The 19784-nt window shown below is 49.3% G+C and overlaps 1 protein-coding gene across 1 annotated transcript in view; it reads left to right on the top strand.

Annotated features, from left to right (window-relative positions):
* Positions 1 to 272: 272 nt before the first annotated feature.
* LOC127462734 (uncharacterized) overlaps positions 273 to 19784 on the top strand; it is a 37050-nt gene continuing 17538 nt past the window's right edge. Inside the window, exons 1-4 of the mRNA XM_051771616.1 lie at positions 273 to 349; positions 10223 to 10305; positions 13978 to 14086; positions 14670 to 14752. Coding sequence (XP_051627576.1) covers positions 284 to 349; positions 10223 to 10305; positions 13978 to 14086; positions 14670 to 14752 — 341 coding nt within the window. The 5' untranslated portion in view covers positions 273 to 283. The remainder of the gene's footprint in view (positions 350 to 10222; positions 10306 to 13977; positions 14087 to 14669; positions 14753 to 19784) is intronic.

Genomic DNA, 19784 nt, shown 5'->3' with positions numbered 1-19784 from the left:
GCAAAGAGCTTTCTGTGGTGGCACCTTTTTTCTGGAAGGAATCTTCATTTGGAGTAAAGTTTTCGGGAGGTGGGACCAGCCATTGCAGCGCAGGGCAGAAAATAGGGAACAGCAGCTCTTTTCACCAGGAAAAAAAGTCTGGAACCTTTGGCTTCAGGTGCAGTTGTTGGGCAGCCTGGGCACTTCTTGAGCAGGAAGAGTTTTCTGTGGTGGCACCTTTTGTCTCGTGGGAATCTTCAGTTGGATTCAATTTTTCATGAGGTGGGACCGGCCATTGCAGAGCATGGCAGAAAAAAGGGAACAGCAGCTCTTTCCACCAGGAAAAAAAGTCTGGAAGCTTTGGCTTCAGGTGTAGTTTTTGCAGCCTGGGCAATTCTTGGGCAGGAAAACTTTTCTGTGGTGGCACCTTTTGTCTGGCAGGAATCTTCAGCTGGAGTAAATTTTCCAGGAGGTGGGACCGGCCATTGCAGCGCTGGGCTGAAAAAAGGGAACAGCAGCTCTTTCCACCTGGAAAAAAAGGCTGGATCCTTTGGTTTCAGGTGCAGTTTGTGAGGCAGCCTGGGTACTTCTTGGGCAGGAAGTGTTTTCTGTGGTGGCACCTTTTGTCTGGCAGGAATCTTCATTTGGAGTTAAGTTTTCAGGAGATGGGACAAGCCATTGCAGCTCAGGGCTGAAAAAAAAAAAAACAGCACCTCTTTTCTACTGGGAAAAAAAATCTGAAAGCTTTGGCTTCAAATGCAGTTTGTTGGGGCAGCCTGGGCACTTCTTGGGCAGCAAGAGATTCCTGTGGTGGCACCTTTTATCTAGGAGGAATCTTCATTTGGATTCAATTTTCCAGGAGGTGGGACCGGCCATTGCATAGCAGGGCAGAAAAAAGGGAACAGCAGCTCTTTTCTACCAGGAAAAAAAATCTGGAAGCTGTGGCTTCAGGTGCAGTTGTTGGGCAGCCTGGGCACTTCTTGAGCAGGAAGAGTTTTCTGTGGTGGCACCTTTTGTCTGGCACAAATCTTCATCTGGATTAAATTTTTCAGGAGGTGGAACAGGCCATTGCAGCGCAGGCCTGAGAAAAGGGAATAGCAGCTCGTTCCACCTGGAAAAAAAGGCTGGAAGCTTTGGCTTTGAGGTGCAGTTTGTGGGGCAGCCTGGGTACTTCTTGGGAAGGAAGAGTTTTCTGCGGTGGCACCTTTTTTTCTGGCAGGAATCTTCATTTGGAGTAAACTTTTCGGGAGGTGGGACCGGCCATTGCAGCGCAGGCCTGAAAAAAGGGAACAGCAGCTCTTTCCACCAGGAAAAAAAGGCTGGAAGCTGTGGATTTGAGGTGCAGTTGGTGGGGCAGCCTGGGCACTTCTTGAGCAGGAAGACCTTTCTGTGGTGGCACCTTTTGTCTGGCAGGAATATTCATTTGGATTGAATTTTTTAAAAGGAGGGACCGACCATTGCAGCGCAGGGCTGAAAAAAGGGAACAGCAGCTCTTTCCACCAGGAAAAAAAGTCTGGAACCTTTGATTTTGAGGTGTAGTTGTTGGGGCAGCCTGGGCACTTCTTGGGCAGCAAAAAGTTTTCTGTGGTAGCACCTTTTGTCTGGCAGGAATCTTCACTTCTATCCAATTTTCCAGGAGGTGGGACCGGCAATTGCCAAGCAGGGCTGAAAAAATGGAACAGCAGCTCTTTCCTCCAGGAAAAAAAGTCTGGAACCTTTGGCTTCAGGTGCAGTTGTTGGGCAGCCTGGGCACTTCTTGGGGAGCAAAGACCTTTCTGTGGTGGCACCCTTTCTCTGGCAGGAATCTTCATTTGGAGTAAAGTTTTCGGGAGGTGGGACCGGTCATTGCAGCGCAGGGCAGAAAAAAGGGAACAGCAGCTCTTTCCACCAGGAAAAAAAGTCTGGAAGCTTTGGCTTCAGGTGTAGTTTTTGCAGCCTGGGCAATTCTTAGGCAGGAAGACTTTTCTGTGGTGGCACCTTTTGTCTGGCAGGAATCTTCAGCTGGAGTAAATTTTCCAGGAGGTGGGACCGGCCATTGCAGCGCTGGGCTGAAAAAAGGGAACAGCAGCTCTTTCCCTAAGGAAAAAAACACTGGAAGCTTTGGCATCAGGTGCAGTTCGTGGTGTAGCCTGGGCACTTCTTGGGCAGGAAGAACTTTCTGTGGTGGTACCTTTTTGTCTGGCAGGAATCTTCATTTGGATTCAATTGCCCAGGAGGTGGGACCGGCCATTGCATAGCAGGGCAGAAAAAAGGGAACAGCAGCTCTTTTCTACCAGGAAAAAAAATCTGGAAGCTGTGGCCTCAGGTGCAGTTGTTGGGCAGCCTGGGCACTTCTTGAGCAGGAAGAGTTTTCTGTGGTGGCACCTTTTGTCTGGCACAAATCTTCATCTGGATTAAATTTTTCTGGAGGTGGAACAGGCCATTGCAGCGCAGGCCTGAAAAAAGGGAATAGCAGCTCGTTCTACCTGGAAAAAAAGGCTGGAAGCTTTGGCTTTGAGGTGTAGTTGGTGGGGCAGCCTGGGCACTTCTTGGGCAGCAAGAGATTCCTGTGGTGGCACCTTTTATCTAGGAGGAATCTTCATTTGGATTCAATTTTCCAGGAGGTGGGACTGGTCATTGCAGCGCAGGGCTGAAAAAAGGGAACAGCAGCTCTTTCCTCCAGGAAAAAAAGTCTGGATCCTTTGGTTTCAGGTGCAGTTTGTGAGGCAGCCTGGGTACTTCTTGGGCAGGAAGTGTTTTCTGTGGTGGCACCTTTTGTCTGGCAGGAATCTTCATTTGGAGTTAAGTTTTCAGGAGATGGGACAAGCCATTGCAGCTCAGGGCTGAAAAAAAAAAAACCAGCACCTCTTTTCTACTGGGAAAAAAAATCTGAAAGCTTTGGCTTCAGGTGCAGTTTGTTGGGGCAGCCTGGGCACTTCTTGGGCAGCAAGAGATTCCTGTGGTGGCACCTTTTATCTAGGAGGAATCTTCATTTGGATTCAATTTTCCAGGAGGTGGGACCTGCCATTGCAGCGCAGGGCTGAAAAAAGGGAACAGCAGCTCTTTCCTCCACGAAAAAAAGTCTGGAACCTTTGGTTTCAGGTGCAGTTTGTACGGCAGCCTGGGCACTTCTTGGGCAGGAAGTGTTTTCTGTTGTGGCACCTTTTGTCTGGCAGGAATCTTCATTTGGAGTTAAGTTTTCAGGAGGTGGGACCGGTCATTGCAGCGCAGGCCTGAAAAAAGGGAACAGCAGCTCTTTCCACCAGGAAAAAAAGGCTGGAAGCTTTGGCTTCAGGTGAAATTTTTGGGTAGCGTGGGCACTTCTTGGGCAGGAAGACCTTTCTGTGGTGGCACCTTTTGTCTGGCAGGAATCTTCAGGTGGATTCAGTTTTTTAAAAGGTGGGACAAGCCCTTTCAGCGCAGGCCTGAAAAAAGGGAATTGCAGCTCTTTCCCACCAGGAAAATAAGTCTGGATCCTTTGGTTTTCAGGTGCAGTTTGTGGGGCAGCCTGGGGACTTCTTGGGCAGCAAAGAGCTTTCTGTGGTGGCACCTTTTTTCTGGAAGGAATCTTCATTTGGAGTAAAGTTTTCGGGAGGTGGGACCAGCCATTGCAGCGCAGGGCAGAAAATAGGGAACAGCAGCTCTTTTCACCAGGAAAAAAAGTCTGGAACCTTTGGCTTCAGGTGCAGTTGTTGGGCAGCCTGGGCACTTCTTGGGCAGCAAGAGTTTTCTGTGGTGGCACCTTTTGTCTCGTGGGAATCTTCAGTTGGATTCAATTTTTCATGAGGTGGGACCGGCCATTGCAGAGCATGGCAGAAAAAAGGGAACAGCAGCTCTTTCCACCAGGAAAAAAAGACTGGAAGCTTTGGCTTCAGGTGTAGTTTTTGCAGCCTGGGCAATTCTTGGGCAGGAAAACTTTTCTGTGGTGGCACCTTTTGTCTGGCAGGAATCTTCAGCTGGAGTAAATTTTCCAGGAGGTGGGACCAGCCATTGCAGCGCTGGGCTGAAAAAAGGGAAGAGCAGCTCTTTCCTCCAGGAAAAAAAGTCTGGATCCTTTGGTTTCAGGTGCAGTTTGTGAGGCAGCCTGGGTACTTCTTGGGCAGGAAGTGTTTTCTGTGGTGGCACCTTTTGTCTGTCAGGAATCTTCATTTGGAGTTAAGTTTTCAGGAGATGGGACAAGCCATTGCAGCTCAGGGCTGAAAAAAAAAAAACCAGCACCTCTTTTCTACTGGGAAAAAAAATCTGAAAGCTTTGGCTTCAAATGCAGTTTGTTGGGGCAGCCTGGGCACTTCTTGGGCAGCAAGAGATTCCTGTGGTGGCACCTTTTATCTAGGAGGAATCTTCATTTGGATTCAATTGCCCAGGAGGTGGGACCGGCCATTGCATAGCAGGGCAGAAAAAAGGGAACAGCAGCTCTTTTCTACCAGGAAAAAAAATCTGGAAGCTGTGGCTTCAGGTGCAGTTGTTGGGCAGCCTGGGCACTTCTTGAGCAGGAAGAGTTTTCTGTGGTGGCACCTTTTGTCTGGCACAAATCTTCATCTGGATTAAATTTTTCAGGAGGTGGAACAGGCCATTGCAGCGCAGGCCTGAGAAAAGGGAATAGCAGCTCGTTCCACCTGGAAAAAAAGGCTGGAAGCTTTGGCTTTGAGGTGCAGTTTGTGGGGCAGCCTGGGTACTTCTTGGGAAGGAAGAGTTTTCTGCGGTGGCACCTTTTTTTCTGGCAGGAATCTTCATTTGGAGTAAACTTTTCGGGAGGTGGGACCGGCCATTGCAGCGCAGGCCTGAAAAAAGGGAACAGCAGCTCTTTCCACCAGGAAAAAAAGGCTGGAAGCTGTGGATTTGAGGTGCAGTTGGTGGGGCAGCCTGGGCACTTCTTGAGCAGGAAGACCTTTCTGTGGTGGCACCTTTTGTCTGGCAGGAATATTCATTTGGATTGAATTTTTTAAAAGGAGGGACCGACCATTGCAGCGCAGGGCTGAAAAAAGGGAACAGCAGCTCTTTCCACCAGGAAAAAAAGTCTGGAACCTTTGATTTTGAGGTGTAGTTGTTGGGGCAGCCTGGGCACTTCTTGGGCAGCAAAAAGTTTTCTGTGGTAGCACCTTTTGTCTGGCAGGAATCTTCACTTCTATCCAATTTTCCAGGAGGTGGGACCGGCAATTGCCGAGCAGGGCTGAAAAAATGGAACAGCAGCTCTTTCCTCCAGGAAAAAAAGTCTGGAACCTTTGGCTTCAGGTGCAGTTGTTGGGCAGCCTGGGCACTTCTTGGGGAGCAAAGACCTTTCTGTGGTGGCACCCTTTCTCTGGCAGGAATCTTCATTTGGAGTAAAGTTTTCGGGAGGTGGGACCGGTCATTGCAGCGCAGGGCAGAAAAAAGGGAACAGCAGCTCTTTCCACCAGGAAAAAAAGTCTGGAAGCTTTGGCTTCAGGTGTAGTTTTTGCAGCCTGGGCAATTCTTAGGCAGGAAGACTTTTCTGTGGTGGCACCTTTTGTCTGGCAGGAATCTTCAGCTGGAGTAAATTTTCCAGGAGGTGGGACCGGCCATTGTAGCGCTGGGCTGAAAAAAGGGAACAGCAGCTCTTTCCCTAAGGAAAAAAACACTGGAAGCTTTGGCATCAGGTGCAGTTCGTGGTGTAGCCTGGGCACTTCTTGGGCAGGAAGAACTTTCTGTGGTGGTACCTTTTTGTCTGGCAGGAATCTTCATTTGGATTCAATTGCCCAGGAGGTGGGACCGGCCATTGCATAGCAGGGCAGAAAAAAGGGAACAGCAGCTCTTTTCTACCAGGAAAAAAAATCTGGAAGCTGTGGCCTCAGGTGCAGTTGTTGGGCAGCCTGGGCACTTCTTGAGCAGGAAGAGTTTTCTGTGGTGGCACCTTTTGTCTGGCACAAATCTTCATCTGGATTAAATTTTTCTGGAGGTGGAACAGGCCATTGCAGCGCAGGCCTGAAAAAAGGGAATAGCAGCTCGTTCCACCTGGAAAAAAAGGCTGGAAGCTTTGGCTTTGAGGTGTAGTTGGTGGGGCAGCCTGGGCACTTCTTGGGCAGCAAGAGATTCCTGTGGTGGCACCTTTTATCTAGGAGGAATCTTCATTTGGATTCAATTTTCCAGGAGGTGGGACTGGTCATTGCAGCGCAGGGCTGAAAAAAGGGAACAGCAGCTCTTTCCTCCAGGAAAAAAAGTCTGGATCCTTTGGTTTCAGGTGCAGTTTGTGAGGCAGCCTGGGTACTTCTTGGGCAGGAAGTGTTTTCTGTGGTGGCACCTTTTGTCTGGCAGGAATCTTCATTTGGAGTTAAGTTTTCAGGAGATGGGACAAGCCATTGCAGCTCAGGGCTGAAAAAAAAAAAAACAGCACCTCTTTTCTACTGGGAAAAAAAATCTGAAAGCTTTGGCTTCAGGTGCAGTTTGTTGGGGCAGCCTGGGCACTTCTTGGGCAGCAAGAGATTCCTGTGGTGGCACCTTTTATCTAGGAGGAATCTTCATTTGGATTCAATTTTCCAGGAGGTGGGACCTGCCATTGCAGCGCAGGGCTGAAAAAAGGGAACAGCAGCTCTTTCCTCCACGAAAAAAAGTCTGGAACCTTTGGTTTCAGGTGCAGTTTGTACGGCAGCCTGGGCACTTCTTGGGCAGGAAGTGTTTTCTGTGGTGGCACCTTTTGTCTGGCAGGAATCTTCATTTGGAGTTAAGTTTTCAGGAGGTGGGACCGGTCATTGCAGCGCAGGCCTGAAAAAAGGGAACAGCAGCTCTTTCCACCAGGAAAAAAAGGCTGGAAGCTTTGGCTTCAGGTGAAATTTTTGGGTAGCGTGGGCACTTCTTGGGCAGGAAGACCTTTCTGTGGTGGCACCTTTTGTCTGGCAGGAATCTTCAGGTGGATTCAGTTTTTTAAAAGGTGGGACAAGCCCTTTCAGCGCAGGCCTGAAAAAAGGGAATTGCAGCTCTTTCCCACCAGGAAAATAAGTCTGGATCCTTTGGTTTTCAGGTGCAGTTTGTGGGGCAGCCTGGGGACTTCTTGGGCAGCAAAGAGCTTTCTGTGGTGGCACCTTTTTTCTGGAAGGAATCTTCATTTGGAGTAAAGTTTTCGGGAGGTGGGACCAGCCATTGCAGCGCAGGGCAGAAAATAGGGAACAGCAGCTCTTTTCACCAGGAAAAAAAGTCTGGAACCTTTGGCTTCAGGTGCAGTTGTTGGGCAGCCTGGGCACTTCTTGGGCAGCAAGAGTTTTCTGTGGTGGCACCTTTTGTCTCGTGGGAATCTTCAGTTGGATTCAATTTTTCATGAGGTGGGACCGGCCATTGCAGAGCATGGCAGAAAAAAGGGAACAGCAGCTCTTTCCACCAGGAAAAAAAGTCTGGAAGCTTTGGCTTCAGGTGTAGTTTTTGCAGCCTGGGCAATTCTTGGGCAGGAAAACTTTTCTGTGGTGGCACCTTTTGTCTGGCAGGAATCTTCAGCTGGAGTAAATTTTCCAGGAGGTGGGACCAGCCATTGCAGCGCTGGGCTGAAAAAAGGGAAGAGCAGCTCTTTCCTCCAGGAAAAAAAGTCTGGATCCTTTGGTTTCAGGTGCAGTTTGTGAGGCAGCCTGGGTACTTCTTGGGCAGGAAGTGTTTTCTGTGGTGGCACCTTTTGTCTGGCAGGAATCTTCATTTGGAGTTAAGTTTTCAGGAGATGGGACAAGCCATTGCAGCCCAGGGCTGAAAAAAAAAAAACCAGCACCTCTTTTCTATTGGGAAAAAAAATCTGAAAGCTTTGGCTTCAAATGCAGTTTGTTGGGGCAGCCTGGGCACTTCTTGGGCAGCAAGAGATTCCTGTGGTGGCACCTTTTATCTAGGAGGAATCTTCATTTGGATTCAATTTTCCAGGAGGTGGGACCGGCCATTGCATAGCAGGGCAGAAAAAAGGGAACAGCAGCTCTTTTCTACCAGGAAAAAAAATCTGGAAGCTGTGGCTTCAGGTGCAGTTGTTGGGCAGCCTGGGCACTTCTTGAGCAGGAAGAGTTTTCTGTGGTGGCACCTTTTGTCTGGCACAAATCTTCATCTGGATTAAATTTTTCAGGAGGTGGAACAGGCCATTGCAGCGCAGGCCTGAGAAAAGGGAATAGCAGCTCGTTCCACCTGGAAAAAAAGGCTGGAAGCTTTGGCTTTGAGGTGCAGTTTGTGGGGCAGCCTGGGTACTTCTTGGGAAGGAAGAGTTTTCTGCGGTGGCACCTTTTTTTCTGGCAGGAATCTTCATTTGGAGTAAACTTTTCGGGAGGTGGGACCGGCCATTGCAGCGCAGGCCTGAAAAAAGGGAACAGCAGCTCTTTCCACCAGGAAAAAAAGGCTGGAAGCTGTGGATTTGAGGTGCAGTTGGTGGGGCAGCCTGGGCACTTCTTGAGCAGGAAGACCTTTCTGTGGTGGCACCTTTTGTCTGGTAGGAATATTCATTTGGATTGAATTTTTTAAAAGGAGGGACCGACCATTGCAGTGCAGGGCTGAAAAAAGGGAACAGCAGCTCTTTCCACCAGGAAAAAAAGTCTGGAACCTTTGATTTTGAGGTGTAGTTGTTGGGGCAGCCTGGGCACTTCTTGGGTAGCAAAAAGTTTTCTGTGGTAGCACCTTTTGTCTGGCAGGAATCTTCACTTCTATCCAATTTTCCAGGAGGTGGGACCGGCAATTGCCGAGCAGGGCTGAAAAAATGGAACAGCAGCTCTTTCCTCCAGGAAAAAAAGTCTGGAACCTTTGGCTTCAGGTGCAGTTGTTGGGCAGCCTGGGCACTTCTTGGGGAGCAAAGACCTTTCTGTGGTGGCACCCTTTCTCTGGCAGGAATCTTCATTTGGAGTAAAGTTTTCGGGAGGTGGGACCGGTCATTGCAGCGCAGGGCAGAAAAAAGGGAACAGCAGCTCTTTCCACCAGGAAAAAAAGGCTGGATCCTTTGGCTTCAGGTGTAGTTTTTGCAGCCTGGGCAATTCTTAGGCAGGAAGACTTTTCTGTGGTGGCACCTTTTGTCTGGCAGGAATCTTCAGCTGGAGTAAATTTTCCAGGAGGTGGGACCGGCCATTGTAGCGCTGGGCTGAAAAAAGGGAACAGCAGCTCTTTCCCTAAGGAAAAAAACACTGGAAGCTTTGGCATCAGGTGCAGTTCGTGGTGTAGCCTGGGCACTTCTTGGGCAGGAAGAACTTTCTGTGGTGGTACCTTTTTGTCTGGCAGGAATCTTCATTTGGATTCAATTGCCCAGGAGGTGGGACCGGCCATTGCATAGCAGGGCAGAAAAAAGGGAACAGCAGCTCTTTTCTACCAGGAAAAAAAATCTGGAAGCTGTGGCTTCAGGTGCAGTTGTTTGGCAGCCTGGGCACTTCTTGAGCAGGAAGAGTTTTCTGTGGTGGCACTTTTTGTCTGGCACAAATCTTCATCTGGATTAAATTTTTCAGGAGGTGGAACAGGCCATTGCAGCGCAGGCCTGAAAAAAGGGAATAGCAGCTCGTTCCACCTGGAAAAAAAGGCTGGAAGCTTTGGCTTTGAGGTGTAGTTGGTGGGGCAGCCTGGGCACTTCTTGGGCAGCAAGAGATTCCTGTGGTGGCACCTTTTATCTAGGAGGAATCTTCATTTGGATTCAATTTTCCAGGAGGTGGGACTGGTCATTGCAGCGCAGGGCTGAAAAAAGGGAACAGCAGCTCTTTCCTCCAGGAAAAAAAGTCTGGATCCTTTGGTTTCAGGTGCAGTTTGTGAGGCAGCCTGGGTACTTCCTGGGCAGGAAGTGTTTTCTGTGGTGGCACCTTTTGTCTGGCAGGAATCTTCATTTGGAGTTAAGTTTTCAGGAGATGGGACAAGCCATTGCAGCTCAGGGCTGAAAAAAAAAAAAAACAGCACCTCTTTTCTACTGGGAAAAAAAATCTGAAAGCTTTGGCTTCAGGTGCAGTTTGTTGGGGCAGCCTGGGCACTTCTTGGGCAGCAAGAGATTCCTGTGGTGGCACCTTTTATCTAGGAGGAATCTTCATTTGGATTCAATTTTCCAGGAGGTGGGACCTGCCATTGCAGCGCAGGGCTGAAAAAATGGAACAGCAGCTCTTTCCTCCACGAAAAAAAGTCTGGAACCTTTGGTTTCAGGTGCAGTTTGTACGGCAGCCTGGGCACTTCTTGGGCAGGAAGTGTTTTCTGTGGTGGCACCTTTTGTCTGGCAGGAATCTTCATTTGGAGTTAAGTTTTCAGGAGGTGGGACCGGTCATTGCAGCGCAGGCCTGAAAAAAGGGAACAGCAGCTCTTTCCACCAGGAAAAAAAGGCTGGAAGCTTTGGCTTCAGGTGAAATTTTTGGGTAGCGTGGGCACTTCTTGGGCAGGAAGGCCTTTCTGTGGTGGCACCTTTTGTCTGGCAGGAATCTTCAGGTGGATTCAGTTTTTTAAAAGGTGGGACAAGCCCTTTCAGCGCAGGCCTGAAAAAAGGGAATTGCAGCTCTTTCCCACCAGGAAAATAAGTCTGGATCCTTTGGTTTTCAGGTGCAGTTTGTGGGGCAGCCTGGGAACTTCTTGGGCAGCAAAGAGCTTTCTGTGGTGGCACCTTTTTTCTGGAAGGAATCTTCATTTGGAGTAAAGTTTTCGGGAGGTGGGACCAGCCATTGCAGCGCAGGACAGAAAATAGGGAACAGCAGCTCTTTTCACCAGGAATAAAAGTCTGGAACCTTTGGCTTCAGGTGCAGTTGTTGGGCAGCCTGGGCACTTCTTGGGCAGCAAGAGTTTTCTGTGGTGGCACCTTTTGTCTCGTGGGAATCTTCAGTTGGATTCAATTTTTCATGAGGTGGGACCGGCCATTGCAGAGCATGGCAGAAAAAAGGGAACAGCAGCTCTTTCCACCAGGAAAAAAAGTCTGGAAGCTTTGGCTTCAGGTGTAGTTTTTGCAGCCTGGGCAATTCTTGGGCAGGAAAACTTTTCTGTGGTGGCACCCTTTCTCTGGCAGGAATCTTCAGCTGGAGTAAATTTTCCAGGAGGTGGGACCGGCCATTGCAGCGCTGGGCTGAAAAAAGGGAACAGCAGCTCTTTCCTCCAGGAAAAAAAGTCTGGATCCTTTGGTTTCAGGTGCAGTTTGTGAGGCAGCCTGGGTACTTCTTGGGCAGGAAGTGTTTTCTGTGGTGGCACCTTTTGTCTGGCAGGAATCTTCATTTGGAGTTAAGTTTTCAGGAGATGGGACAAGCCATTGCAGCCCAGGGCTGAAAAAAAAAAAACCAGCACCTCTTTTCTACTGGGAAAAAAAATCTGAAAGCTTTGGCTTCAAATGCAGTTTGTTGGGGCAGCCTGGGCACTTCTTGGGCAGCAAGAGATTCCTGTGGTGGCACCTTTTATCTAGGAGGAATCTTCATTTGGATTCAATTTTCCAGGAGGTGGGACCGGCCATTGCATAGCAGGGCAGAAAAAAGGGAACAGCAGCTCTTTTCTACCAGGAAAAAAAATCTGGAAGCTGTGGCTTCAGGTGCAGTTGTTGGGCAGCCTGGGCACTTCTTGAGCAGGAAGAGTTTTCTGTGGTGGCACCTTTTGTCTGGCACAAATCTTCATCTGGATTAAATTTTTCAGGAGGTGGAACAGGCCATTGCAGCGCAGGCCTGAGAAAAGGGAATAGCAGCTCGTTCCACCTGGAAAAAAAGGCTGGAAGCTTTGGCTTTGAGGTGCAGTTTGTGGGGCAGCCTGGGTACTTCTTGGGAAGGAAGAGTTTTCTGCGGTGGCACCTTTTTTTCTGGCAGGAATCTTCATTTGGAGTAAACTTTTCGGGAGGTGGGACCGGCCATTGCAGCGCAGGCCTGAAAAAAGGGAACAGCAGCTCTTTCCACCAGGAAAAAAAGGCTGGAAGCTGTGGATTTGAGGTGCAGTTGGTGGGGCAGCCTGGGCACTTCTTGAGCAGGAAGACCTTTCTGTGGTGGCACCTTTTGTCTGGCAGGAATATTCATTTGGATTGAATTTTTTAAAAGGAGGGACCGACCATTGCAGCGCAGGGCTGAAAAAAGGGAACAGCAGCTCTTTCCACCAGGAAAAAAAGTCTGGAACCTTTGATTTTGAGGTGTAGTTGTTGGGGCAGCCTGGGCACTTCTTGGGCAGCAAAAAGTTTTCTGTGGTAGCACCTTTTGTCTGGCAGGAATCTTCACTTCTATCCAATTTTCCAGGAGGTGGGACCGGCAATTGCCGAGCAGGGCTGAAAAAATGGAACAGCAGCTCTTTCCTCCAGGAAAAAAAGTCTGGAACCTTTGGCTTCAGGTGCAGTTGTTGGGCAGCCTGGGCACTTCTTGGGGAGCAAAGACCTTTCTGTGGTGGCACCCTTTCTCTGGCAGGAATCTTCATTTGGAGTAAAGTTTTCGGGAGGTGGGACCGGTCATTGCAGCGCAGGGCAGAAAAAAGGGAACAGCAGCTCTTTCCACCAGGAAAAAAAGTCTGGAAGCTTTGGCTTCAGGTGTAGTTTTTGCAGCCTGGGCAATTCTTAGGCAGGAAGACTTTTCTGTGGTGGCACCTTTTGTCTGGCAGGAATCTTCAGCTGGAGTAAATTTTCCAGGAGGTGGGACCGGCCATTGTAGCGCTGGGCTGAAAAAAGGGAACAGCAGCTCTTTCCCTAAGGAAAAAAACACTGGAAGCTTTGGCATCAGGTGCAGTTCGTGGTGTAGCCTGGGCACTTCTTGGGCAGGAAGAACTTTCTGTGGTGGTACCTTTTTGTCTGGCAGGAATCTTCATTTGGATTCAATTGCCCAGGAGGTGGGACCGGCCATTGCATAGCAGGGCAGAACAAAGGGAACAGCAGCTCTTTTCTACCAGGAAAAAAATCTGGAAGCTGTGGCTTCAGGTGCAGTTGTTGGGCAGCCTGGGCACTTCTTGAGCAGGAAGAGTTTTCTGTGGTGGCACCTTTTGTCTGGCACAAATCTTCATCTGGATTAAATTTTTCAGGAGGTGGAACAGGCCATTGCAGCGCAGGCCTGAAAAAAGGGAATAGCAGCTCGTTCCACCTGGAAAAAAAGGCTGGAAGCTTTGGCTTTGAGGTGTAGTTGGTGGGGCAGCCTGGGCACTTCTTGGGCAGCAAGAGATTCCTGTGGTGGCACCTTTTATCTAGGAGGAATCTTCATTTGGATTCAATTTTCCAGGAGGTGGGACCTGCCATTGCAGCGCAGGCCTGAAAAAAGGGAATAGCAGCTCGTTCCACCTGGAAAAAAAGGCTGGAAGCTTTGGCTTTGAGGTGTAGTTGGTGGGGCAGCCTGGGCACTTCTTGGGCAGCAAGAGATTCCTGTGGTGGCACCTTTTTTCTGGAAGGAATCTTCATTTGGAGTAAAGTTTTCAGGAGGTGGGACCGGTCATTGCAGCGCAGGCCTGAAAAAAGGGAACAGCAGCTCTTTCCACCAGGAAAAAAAGGCTGGAAGCTTTGGCTTCAGGTGAAATTTTTGGGTAGCGTGGGCACTTCTTGGGCAGGAAGACCTTTCTGTGGTGGCACCTTTTGTCTGGCAGGAATCTTCAGGTGGATTCAGTTTTTTAAAAGGTGGGACAAGCCCTTTCAGCGCAGGCCTGAAAAAAGGGAATTGCAGCTCTTTCCCACCAGGAAAATAAGTCTGGATCCTTTGGTTTTCAGGTGCAGTTTGTGGGGCAGCCTGGGGACTTCTTGGGCAGCAAAGAGCTTTCTGTGGTGGCACCTTTTTTCTGGAAGGAATCTTCATTTGGAGTAAAGTTTTCGGGAGGTGGGACCAGCCATTGCAGCGCAGGGCAGAAAATAGGGAACAGCAGCTCTTTTCACCAGGAAAAAAAGTCTGGAACCTTTGGCTTCAGGTGCAGTTGTTGGGCAGCCTGGGCACTTCTTGGGCAGCAAGAGTTTTCTGTGGTGGCACCTTTTGTCTCGTGGGAATCTTCAGTTGAATTCAATTTTTCATGAGGTGGGACCGGCCATTGCAGAGCATGGCAGAAAAAAGGGAACAGCAGCTCTTTCCACCAGGAAAAAAAGTCTGGAAGCTTTGGCTTCAGGTGTAGTTTTTGCAGCCTGGGCAATTCTTAGGTAGGAAAACTTTTCTGTGGTGGTACCTTTTGTCTGGCAGGAATCTTCAGCTGGAGTAAATTTTCCAGGAGGTGGGACCGGCCATTGCAGCGCTGGGCTGAAAAAAGGGAACAGCAGCTCTTTCCACCAGGAAAAAAAGTCTGGAAGCTTTGGCTTCAGGTGCAGTTTGTGGGGCAGCCTGGGGACTTCTTGGGAAGGAAGAGTTTTCTGCGGTGGCACCTTTTTTTCTGGCAGGAATCTTCATTTGGAGTAAACTTTTCGGGAGTTGGGACCGGTCATTGCAGCGCAGGCCTGAAAAAAGGGAACAGCAGCTCTTTCCACCAGGAAAAAAAAGGCTGGAAGCTGTGGATTTGAGGTGCAGTTCGTGGTGTAGCCTGGGCAGTTCTTGGGCAGGAAGAACTTTCTGTGGTGGCACCTTTTTATCTGGCAGGAATCTTCATTTGGATTCAATTGCCCAGGAGGTGGGACCGGCCATTGCATAGCAGGGCAGAAAAAAGGGAACAGCAGCTCTTTTCTACCAGGAAAAAAAATCTGGAAGCTGTGGCTTCAGGTGCAGTTGTTGGGCAGCCTGGGCACTTCTTGAGCAGGAAGAGTTTTCTGTGGTGGCACCTTTTGTCTGGCACAAATCTTCATCTGGATTAAATTTTTCAGGAGGTGGGACCGGTCATTGCAGCGCAGGCCTGAAAAAAGGGAACAGCAGCTCTTTCCACCAGGAAAAAAAGGCTGGAAGCTTTGGCTTCAGGTGAAATTTTTGGGTAGCGTGGGCACTTCTTGGGCAGGAAGGCCTTTCTGTGGTGGCACCTTTTGTCTGGCAGGAATCTTCAGGTGGATTCAGTTTTTTAAAAGGTGGGACAAGCCCTTTCAGCGCAGGCCTGAAAAAAGGGAATTGCAGCTCTTTCCCACCAGGAAAATAAGTCTGGATCCTTTGGTTTTCAGGTGCAGTTTGTGGGGCAGCCTGGGAACTTCTTGGGCAGCAAAGAGCTTTCTGTGGTGGCACCTTTTTTCTGGAAGGAATCTTCATTTGGAGTAAAGTTTTCGGGAGGTGGGACCAGCCATTGCAGCGCAGGACAGAAAATAGGGAACAGCAGCTCTTTTCACCAGGAATAAAAGTCTGGAACCTTTGGCTTCAGGTGCAGTTGTTGGGCAGCCTGGGCACTTCTTGGGCAGCAAGAGTTTTCTGTGGTGGCACCTTTTGTCTCGTGGGAATCTTCAGTTGGATTCAATTTTTCATGAGGTGGGACCGGCCATTGCAGAGCATGGCAGAAAAAAGGGAACAGCAGCTCTTTCCACCAGGAAAAAAAGTCTGGAAGCTTTGGCTTCAGGTGTAGTTTTTGCAGCCTGGGCAATTCTTGGGCAGGAAAACTTTTCTGTGGTGGCACCCTTTCTCTGGCAGGAATCTTCAGCTGGAGTAAATTTTCCAGGAGGTGGGACCGGCCATTGCAGCGCTGGGCTGAAAAAAGGGAACAGCAGCTCTTTCCTCCAGGAAAAAAAGTCTGGATCCTTTGGTTTCAGGTGCAGTTTGTGAGGCAGCCTGGGTACTTCTTGGGCAGGAAGTGTTTTCTGTGGTGGCACCTTTTGTCTGGCAGGAATCTTCATTTGGAGTTAAGTTTTCAGGAGATGGGACAAGCCATTGCAGCCCAGGGCTGAAAAAAAAAAAACCAGCACCTCTTTTCTACTGGGAAAAAAAATCTGAAAGCTTTGGCTTCAAATGCAGTTTGTTGGGGCAGCCTGGGCACTTCTTGGGCAGCAAGAGATTCCTGTGGTGGCACCTTTTATCTAGGAGGAATCTTCATTTGGATTCAATTTTCCAGGAGGTGGGACCGGCCATTGCATAGCAGGGCAGAAAAAAGGGAACAGCAGCTCTTTTCTACCAGGAAAAAAAATCTGGAAGCTGTGGCTTCAGGTGCAGTTGTTGGGCAGCCTGGGCACTTCTTGAGCAGGAAGAGTTTTCTGTGGTGGCACCTTTTGTCTGGCACAAATCTTCATCTGGATTAAATTTTTCAGGAGGTGGAACAGGCCATTGCAGCGCAGGCCTGAGAAAAGGGAATAGCAGCTCGTTCCACCTGGAAAAAAAGGCTGGAAGCTTTGGCTTTGAGGTGCAGTTTGTGGGGCAGCCTGGGTACTTCTTGGGAAGGAAGAGTTTTCTGCGGTGGCACCTTTTTTTCTGGCAGGAATCTTCATTTGGAGTAAACTTTTCGGGAGGTGGGACCGGCCATTGCAGCGCAGGCCTGAAAAAAGGGAACAGCAGCTCTTTCCACCAGGAAAAAAAGGCTGGAAGCTGTGGATTTGAGGTGCAGTTGGTGGGGCAGCCTGGGCACTTCTTGAGCAGGAAGACCTTTCTGTGGTGGCACCTTTTGTCTGGCAGGAATATTCATTTGGATTGAATTTTTTAAAAGGAGGGACCGACCATTGCAGCGCAGGGCTGAAAAAAGGGAACAGCAGCTCTTTCCACCAGGAAAAAAAGTCTGGAACCTTTGATTTTGAGGTGTAGTTGTTGGGGCAGCCTGGGCACTTCTTGGGCAGCAAAAAGTTTTCTGTGGTAGCACCTTTTGTCTGGCAGGAATCTTCACTTCTATCCAATTTTCCAGGAGGTGGGACCGGCAATTGCCGAGCAGGGCTGAAAAAATGGAACAGCAGCTCTTTCCTCCAGGAAAAAAAGTCTGGAACCTTTGGCTTCAGGTGCAGTTGTTGGGCAGCCTGGGCACTTCTTGGGGAGCAAAGACCTTTCTGTGGTGGCACCCTTTCTCTGGCAGGAATCTTCATTTGGAGTAAAGTTTTCGGGAGGTGGGACCGGTCATTGCAGCGCAGGGCAGAAAAAAGGGAACAGCAGCTCTTTCCACCAGGAAAAAAAGTCTGGAAGCTTTGGCTTCAGGTGTAGTTTTTGCAGCCTGGGCAATTCTTAGGCAGGAAGACTTTTCTGTGGTGGCACCTTTTGTCTGGCAGGAATCTTCAGCTGGAGTAAATTTTCCAGGAGGTGGGACCGGCCATTGTAGCGCTGGGCTGAAAAAAGGGAACAGCAGCTCTTTCCCTAAGGAAAAAAACACTGGAAGCTTTGGCATCAGGTGCAGTTCGTGGTGTAGCCTGGGCACTTCTTGGGCAGGAAGAACTTTCTGTGGTGGTACCTTTTTGTCTGGCAGGAATCTTCATTTGGATTCAATTGCCCAGGAGGTGGGACCGGCCATTGCATAGCAGGGCAGAACAAAGGGAACAGCAGCTCTTTTCTACCAGGAAAAAAATCTGGAAGCTGTGGCTTCAGGTGCAGTTGTTGGGCAGCCTGGGCACTTCTTGAGCAGGAAGAGTTTTCTGTGGTGGCACCTTTTGTCTGGCACAAATCTTCATCTGGATTAAATTTTTCAGGAGGTGGAACAGGCCATTGCAGCGCAGGCCTGAAAAAAGGGAATAGCAGCTCGTTCCACCTGGAAAAAAAGGCTGGAAGCTTTGGCTTTGAGGTGTAGTTGGTGGGGCAGCCTGGGCACTTCTTGGGCAGCAAGAGATTCCTGTGGTGGCACCTTTTATCTAGGAGGAATCTTCATTTGGATTCAATTTTCCAGGAGGTGGGACCTGCCATTGCAGCGCAGGGCTGAAAAAAGGGAACAGCAGCTCTTTCCTCCACGAAAAAAAGTCTGGAACCTTTGGTTTCAGGTGCAGTTTGTACGGCAGCCTGGGCACTTCTTGGGCAGGAAGTGTTTTCTGTGGTGGCACCTTTTGTCTGGCAGGAATCTTCATTTGGAGTTAAGTTTTCAGGAGGTGGGACCGGTCATTGCAGCGCAGGCCTGAAAAAAGGGAACAGCAGCTCTTTCCACCAGGAAAAAAAGGCTGGAAGCTTTGGCTTCAGGTGAAATTTTTGGGTAGCGTGGGCACTTCTTGGGCAGGAAGACCTTTCTGTGGTGGCACCTTTTGTCTGGCAGGAATCTTCAGGTGGATTCAGTTTTTTAAAAGGTGGGACAAGCCCTTTCAGCGCAGGCCTGAAAAAAGGGAATTGCAGCTCTTTCCCACCAGGAAAATAAGTCTGGATCCTTTGGTTTTCAGGTGCAGTTTGTGGGGCAGCCTGGGGACTTCTTGGGCAGCAAAGAGCTTTCTGTGGTGGCACCTTTTTTCTGGAAGGAATCTTCATTTGGAGTAAAGTTTTCGGGAGGTGGGACCAGCCATTGCAGCGCAGGGCAGAAAATAGGGAACAGCAGCTCTTTTCACCAGGAAAAAAAGTCTGGAACCTTTGGCTTCAGGTGCAGTTGTTGGGCAGCCTGGGCACTTCTTGGGCAGCAAGAGTTTTCTGTGGTGGCACCTTTTGTCTCGTGGGAATCTTCAGTTGGATTCAATTTTTCATGAGGTGGGACCGGCCATTGCAGAGCATGGCAGAAAAAAGGGAACAGCAGCTCTTTCCACCAGGAAAAAAAGTCTGGAAGCTTTGGCTTCAGGTGTAGTTTTTGCAGCCTGGGCAATTCTTGGGCAGGAAAACTTTTCTGTGGTGGCACCCTTTCTCTGGCAGGAATCTTCAGCTGGAGTAAATTTTCCAGGAGGTGGGACCAGCCATTGCAGCGCTGGGCTGAAAAAAGGGAAGAGCAGCTCTTTCCTCCAGGAAAAAAAGTCTGGATCCTTTGGTTTCAGGTGCAGTTTGTGAGGCAGCCTGGGTACTTCTTGGGCAGGAAGTGTTTTCTGTGGTGGCACCTTTTGTCTGGCAGGAATCTTCATTTGGAGTTAATTTTTCAGGAGATGGGACAAGCCATTGCAGCCCAGGGCTGAAAAAAAAAAAACCAGCACCTCTTTTCTACTGGGAAAAAAAATCTGAAAGCTTTGGCTTCAAATGCAGTTTGTTGGGGCAGCCTGGGCACTTCTTGGGCAGCAAGAGATTCCTGTGGTGGCACCTTTTATCTAGGAGGAATCTTCATTTGGATTCAATTTTCCAGGAGGTGGGACCGGCCATTGCATAGCAGGGCAGAAAAAAGGGAACAGCAGCTCTTTTCTACCAGGAAAAAAAATCTGGAAGCTGTGGCTTCAGGTGCAGTTGTTGGGCAGCCTGGGCACTTCTTGAGCAGGAAGAGTTTTCTGTGGTGGCACCTTTTGTCTGGCACAAATCTTCATCTGGATTAAATTTTTCAGGAGGTGGAACAGGCCATTGCAGCGCAGGCCTGAGAAAAGGGAATAGCAGCTCGTTCCACCTGGAAAAAAAGGCTGGAAGCTTTGGCTTTGAGGTGCAGTTTGTGGGGCAGCCTGGGTACTTCTTGGGAAGGAAGAGTTTTCTGCGGTGGCACCTTTTTTTCTGGCAGGAATCTTCATTTGGAGTAAACTTTTCGGGAGGTGGGACCGGCCATTGCAGCGCAGGCCTGAAAAAAGGGAACAGCAGCTCTTTCCACCAGGAAAAAAAGGCTGGAAGCTGTGGATTTGAGGTGCAGTTGGTGGGGCAGCCTGGGCACTTCTTGAGCAGGAAGACCTTTCTGTGGTGGCACCTTTTGTCTGGCAGGAATATTCATTTGGATTGAATTTTTTAAAAGGAGGGACCGACCATTGCAGCGCAGGGCTGAAAAAAGGGAACAGCAGCTCTTTCCACCAGGAAAAAAAGTCTGGAACCTTTGATTTTGAGGTGTAGTTGTTGGGGCAGCCTGGGCACTTCTTGGGCAGCAAAAAGTTTTCTGTGGTAGCACCTTTTGTCTGGCAGGAATCTTCACTTCTATCCAATTTTCCAGGAGGTGGGACCGGCAATTGCCGAGCAGGGCTGAAAAAATGGAACAGCAGCTCTTTCCTCCAGGAAAAAAAGTCTGGAACCGTTGGCTTCAGGTGCAGTTGTTGGGCAGCCTGGGCACTTCTTGGGGAGCAAAGACCTTTCTGTGGTGGCACCCTTTCTCTGGCAGGAAGCTTCATT

The sequence above is a fragment of the Manacus candei genome, unplaced genomic scaffold, assembly GCF_025592945.1.
Source record: "Manacus candei isolate 608988 ecotype Guabito, Panama unplaced genomic scaffold, ASM2559294v1 h1tg000138l, whole genome shotgun sequence".
Taxonomy (NCBI): domain Eukaryota; kingdom Metazoa; phylum Chordata; class Aves; order Passeriformes; family Pipridae; genus Manacus; species Manacus candei.
The sequence above is the reverse complement of the archived record's forward strand: the minus strand, read 5'-3'. Positions and strand labels throughout refer to the sequence as shown.